This window comes from Bos mutus, chromosome 19, assembly GCF_027580195.1.
Source record: "Bos mutus isolate GX-2022 chromosome 19, NWIPB_WYAK_1.1, whole genome shotgun sequence".
Taxonomy (NCBI): Eukaryota; Metazoa; Chordata; class Mammalia; order Artiodactyla; family Bovidae; genus Bos; species Bos mutus.
Genome location: NC_091635.1, coordinates 28,308,560 through 28,314,674, shown reverse-complemented (window position 1 = coordinate 28,314,674; position 6,115 = coordinate 28,308,560). Strand labels below are relative to the sequence as shown.

The 6,115-nt window shown below is 47.6% G+C and overlaps 1 protein-coding gene across 1 annotated transcript; it reads left to right on the top strand.

Annotated features, from left to right (window-relative positions):
• The first annotated feature begins 374 nt into the window (after positions 1-374).
• LOC102267435 (keratin, type I microfibrillar, 47.6 kDa-like) lies at positions 375-5,303 on the top strand. Its single transcript, XM_005903479.3, is given in 8 exon segments — positions 375-658; positions 660-720; positions 1,715-1,797; positions 2,852-3,008; positions 4,205-4,366; positions 4,461-4,586; positions 4,758-4,978; positions 5,195-5,303. Coding segments are annotated over 8 exon segments (1,203 nt in total).
• Positions 5,304-6,115: the final 812 nt, after the last annotated feature.

Below are 6,115 nucleotides of genomic sequence, written 5' to 3'. Positions count from 1 at the left end.
CAAGCCAGAAAGAGCAGAAGCAATAGTGTCCCTGGACAGACCACACCCCAGTAATGAAGGTCAGGGCTTTCATGAGTCCAGCCCTTTGAAGCCACACCATGAAGCTCTTATTTCACTGATGCCCAGCATGGAAGAGGAGTTCTGACTTAGCAAGAAGCCCAAGTAAAGTCTTTTATGAGTTGAGGGACTCTTCTGAGGAAACATAGCAAACCAAGGGGAGGGGCTTTTGACAACCAAATGAGTAAGAAAAGAAGGGTTGTCTTCCACATCCACACCCTCTGCAGAGGGGGTATAAATGCTCCCAAGAGGAAGGAGACTCACAACTCTGGCTTGGTGAACTTGGACTCTTGTGGCACCTCGCTCCCTCCAGCACCATGTCTTACAGCTGCTGCCTACCCAACCTGAGCTTCCGCTCCAGCTGCTCCTCCAGGCCCTGCGTGCCCCCCAGCTGCTGTGGCACCACCCTGCCCGGGGCCTGCAACATCCCCGCCAATGTGGGCAGCTGCAACTGGTTCTGCGAGGGCTCCTTCAATGGCAGCGAGAAGGAGACCATGCAGTTCCTGAACGACCGTCTGGCCAGCTACCTGGAGAAGGTGCGGCAGCTGGAGCGGGACAATGCAGAGCTGGAGAGCCGCATCCTGGAGCGGAGCCAGCAGCAGGCCCCTCGTGTGCCCCAACTACCAGTCCTACTTCCGGACCATCGAGGAGCTCCAGCAGAAGGTGAGGGGCTGGGCACTCCATTGCCTCCAGCAGGAAGTTGTAGGGAGGGAATCCGAGATATGGTTAAGGAACAATATAAGCTATTCGATTGCCATTTTGCTTTTTCATTTTGTTTTCCTGAGGGTCCATTTTAGGACCAAGACTGTTAGATCTGAGTATTTGCATAGTGTTAGCCTTTGTGGAGGTAGCAGCACTTTGCATAAATAAGCTGTAATTAAAAGCTGCCTCTGAATGCTTCCATGTATTTGCCGACTCTGGAATTATTACCCTGAGGTGTGAGAAAAGACAGCCCAAGAAGGAAGCTGAGAAAGCGAGACTTTTTGTAAGAACTGGGCCAATTTCTTTCTCCCTTATCTGGGCTTTTGGCTGCTCTGACCACTTGTTGATGTCCTCTTCTGGGTACTTAATTATCCTGACTCCATCATCTTGATCTAGAAGCCTCTGGGCTTCTCCTGGTGCCCAGTGCCCAGTGAGGGCATAGAATAGTTGATTAGAACAAGAAAAAGTGTAAGCTCCCTAGGAGGACCCAGCTATCCAGGATGGCTGGGCGCACATGGCTCTGTCTCTGACTCAAGCCCCTCCAATTGTTAGCCGACATATTTATCTTCTCCATTGAATTGAAAGTTTCTTGAGGGCAGGATTTAGTGCTTACTCATTTTTGTATCTTTAGCTCCTGCAACCATGCCAGACATAGAGTAGGTTTTTAAAGATAAATAATGTTAGTTATTATTATTATTATCAGCTTCTCAATATTTCTTATTAGGAAAGAAAAGGAAAAACTGTGTATGTACTGATACTTTCCTGGCATATGTCTGCATTCTTCCTCCCTCAAGTTTGAGCTCTCTAATATTGAGCAACTATTGCACATGGGCAGTAATCTTAATATAAGATCCACTGTGATTTCTCATTCTATTTCTTCCATGTAAGTGAATTAGTAGGGATGCTGTTAACTAAAGATAACCAAGCTCATTCTAGAATGTTTTGGGTCTTCTAGATCCTGTGCAGCAAGTCTGAGAATGCCAGGTTGGTGGTACAGATTGACAATGCCAAGCTGGCCTCAGATGACTTCAGGACCAAGTGAGTGGGAAAGGGGGCTGTTGTCTTGCCTCTTTGCTCTCCTTCCTCTTAACCTGTCTTCTATAACAACAAACATTGACAAAGTTTTGCTAACCAGAACTCGGAAACCCTTCTCCAGAGTCAGACTCCTTGCCTGCTTTTCTTTTCAGAGGACATCTTTGAATCCCATCCAGTGTAGAAGTCATGGTCCCCTGATGCTCCACTAAACACAGAATCCAATTAGGAGACTGGAGGAAGTATATTAATTTTGGAAATCTCATGGTTTATGGGTTTTTATCACATTAAATCCACTGTCTCTTCATTTATTAGAAAATACTTGTTGGTGTTCAGTCACTCAGTCATGTCCAGCTTTTTGTGACCCCAGGGACTGTAGCACGCCAGGCCTCCCTGTCCATCACCATCTCCTGGAGTTTGCCCAAGTTCATGTCCATTGCATTGGTGATGCCATCCAGCCATCAGTCCTTCCAATGAATCAGGTGACCAGAATACTGGAGCTTCAGCTTCAGCATCAGTCCTTTCAATGAGTCAGTTCAGTTGCTCAGTTATGTCTGACTCTTTGTGATCTCATGGACTGCAGCACACCATGCTTCCCTTTCTATCACTAACTCCCAGAGCTTGTTCAAACTCATGTCTATTGAGGTGGTGATGCCATCCAGTCATCTCATCCTCTGACACCCTCTTCTCCTTCTGCCCTCAATCTTTCCTAGCATTAGGGACTTTTCCAATGAGTTGGCTGTTTGCATCAGGTGACCTAAATACTGGAGCTTCAGCTTCAGCATCAGTCCTTCCAATGAGTATTCAGGGTTGATTTCCTTTGGGATTGACTGGTTTGATCTCCTTGCTGTCCAAGGACTCTCAGGAGTCTTCTCCAGCACCACAGTTCAAAGGCATCGATTCTTACCAGTGCCTTTTCCTCCAGGCACTTTGGCTCCATGTTGAAAACTTGAGTCAACGAGATGGCTGTAAAAACCACAAGCCTCAACTCCCAGATGTCTGACAAATCAAACCAAACTAGAGTCAAGGCCAGGCCTGACCCTGATTCTCTGCATCACAGGTACGAGACAGAGGTGTCCTTGAGGCAGCTGGTGGAGGCAGACCTGAATGGCCTGCGTAGGATCCTGGATGAGCTGACCCTGTGCAAGTCTGACCTGGAGGCCCAGGTGGAGTCCCTGAAGGAGGAGCTGATCTGCCTCAAGCAGAACCATGAGCAGGTGAAGCTCCCTAACAGGACCAAACTTGCTGAGGCCTGTTTCCAACCACAGTGGGGTGCGGGAGAGGCTCAACTAGCTGAGGAATCTGTTTTCCAAACAAAAAGGGATTTGTAGAGAATGAGTCATCTGATAGGAAGCAAGGGTTTTTCTGCTGGTGGCGAGAATGAGGGTGAAGGAAGTTGGCAAGCTCAGTAATAAGGAAAGGTCAACAGCCAGGCAGCACCCACAGCCTCTTCCATTCCCATGGTGGAGCACATGGGGCCACAGAAATCTTTTACCCCAATTCTTCAATTAGTCACTGGGGACACCAGCAAGACCACCCTGTAGAGAGGGATGAGCTGGAAACACAACCCCACTCTACTCATTCAGAGCTCCTTCTGTTATTCGCGGAAAAGCACTCACATCATTGCTTCATTAGTTGCATGATAAAGAAGACAGATATTTTGTGCAAATTTTAAAATCCAGAACAATGTAAATGGTGATAGTTAATATTAATTGAGTGCTTGTTGTGTGCCAAACACTGTGCTAAGTGCTTTAGAACTCCAGAGATAGTTCTCATCTTACACATGAAGCACTTGAGGTTTCTAAAAGCTTCTAGTCTAGAAAGTGGTAGGCATGAGATCCAATTCATTAGCCTTGAAATGAGCAGATAACTATTTCCTTTATCAAAAGCTAAACTGGTGAAATCAAGAAATGACCAGTTAGGTCTATTCTCTGCCAGGATGGTTGTATCCTTTATTTATTATTATTATGCCCAGAATCGCGTCCTCCGGCGCTGGCTTAGAGCGCATTCTTTGCTTCCTCTTTAGCTGGGTTGTTTTTTTTTTTTTTTTTTTTTTAAACTCACAGCTAAGATTCAAACCATAGGCTATATGGTATACTGGCAAGAACACTAGACTGGGTGTTTGGGCTTTTAAAATTATGGTCTAGTGCATCTCAACTCAGTCCAAACCACTGCACCTCCAAGTAAGAAGTGGTATACTGAGTACAAGGGTGGAAAGAGGCCATGGACTTGAAAGCACTCTGTAAAGTAGAAGACACAGGTTACTCACTGAATATAGAACCCAGTTAATGAGAGGATCAGAGGGAATGGGGCTTCTGAAAGCTTAAGAATAATCACCAATGGAATTGCACTCTCCCAGAAGAGAGCATCAGGATCTTCTGAGATACTTTGAATTGTCCCCTTCCTCCACCAGGAAGTCAACACCCTGCGGAGCCAGCTGGGAGACCGCCTCAACGTGGAGGTGGACGCCGCCCCCACTGTGGACCTCAACCGTGTGCTCAACGAGACCAGGGCTCAGTATGAGGCCTTGGTGGAGACCAACCGCAGGGACGTGGAGGAATGGTACATCAGGCAGGTGAGCATCTCGGCATGTGGTCTCTCAGGACCCTCAGCCCCTTGGGGCCCTTCAGGTGGGGTCTGATTGTCTCTTCTGCCCTTTGGTGTTTCAGACTGAGGAGCTGAACAAGCAGGTGGTGTCCAGCTCAGAGCAGCTGCAGTCCTACCAGGCAGAGATCATCGAGCTGAGACGCACGGTCAATGCCCTGGAGGTGGAGCTTCAGGCCCAGCACAACCTGGTGGGTATTGATGAGACTCCTGGTGAGGAGGTGAGGTTGGGGAGTCAGGGGCACTGGGATGCCCTCCGGACCACCCTCTCCTGAACTCTTGGAGCTGGTGACTTGTTTGGAAGCAATGGAGAAGCCCCTGAAGGAGCAGCTCTGTGACTTTCCTCCCCTTCCCTCTGACAGAGAGACTCCCTGGAGAACACCCTGACGGAGACGGAGGCCCGCTACAGCTGCCAGCTGGCCCAGGTGCAGAGCCTGATCGGCAACGTGGAGTCACAGCTGGCGGAGATCAGGAGTGACCTGGAGCGGCAGAACCAGGAGTACCAGGTGCTGCTGGACGTGCGGGCCCGGCTGGAGTGTGAGATCAACACGTACCGTGGGCTGCTGGACAGTGAGGACTGCAAGTGAGTAGGAGGCTAGTAATGGTCTCCTTGGGGGCTCGTGAGGTGGCTATGAGGATGAAAGATCTTCTTGATGGAAATTAACTTATAGTTTCAAGCTTTTGACTGGAGGCACTCAGGACGTAGCAATACAATACTCTTATACAAAGTGTGTTTCGTATCTTTCTAACTCTTCACTTCACTTTCCTGTAACATGCTGTAATGGTGTTCTGCCTTCAGGCTCCCCTGCAACCCATGTGCCACAACCAACGCTTGTGAAAGGCCCTGCATCTCCAATCCTTGTGTCTCACGTGCTCGGTGTGGACCTTGCAACACCTTTGTGCACTAGAGGCCTCAGTGCCAGCAGGAGGTCAAGGGCTCCAAAGTCACATCTCAGTTCCACTTCTGGGAGCAGCCTTCAACCAGCATCAGCTTCCACTGAATTCCCAGCTAGATCCTTTAACACAAGAGGCTGCCAAGTCCACCAATGGCTCAGTCTGTCTTCTGAGTCCCACGAAGAAATCTACAGCCGGATCAAGTAACGTCTATGCTTACAATGATACATTTGCTTAAAGTGTTATGCTCTAGCAAATACTTATCTGTGATTTTAAATAATTACAGTAAGTATGATTGAGCTGGTAGGCAAGCTGTGAAACTGAACATAATTGGAATAAATCTTCCTTGTCACTCTTTTGGTCTTTGGAGAAGTGATAAATATCCCTTGTTAATCTCTTAATAAATTCTTATTCTGGCACAAAAATAGTAATTGTCCTTTTCATTCATTCATTTCAAAATTGGGTGTCTTCTGTAGATAAAACAGAATCAGTGTTCTTCCCATCAGATGAAGGAGTCAGCACCCCAATAGATGGTCTGTTGTTCAGTCACTAAGTTGTGTCTGACTCTTTGTGACCCCATGGACTGCAGAATGCCAGGCTTCCCTGTCTTTCACTATCTCTTGGAGTTTGTTCAAACTCATGCCCATTGAGTCCGTGATGCCATCCAACCATCCCATCCTTTGTCATCCCCTTCTCCTGCCTTCAATTTTTCCCAGCATCAAGGTCTTTTCCAATGAGTCAGCTCTTCACATCAGGTGACCAAAGTACTGGGGCTTCAGTTTCAGCATAAGTCCTTCCAATGAATATTCAGGGTTAGTTTCCTTTA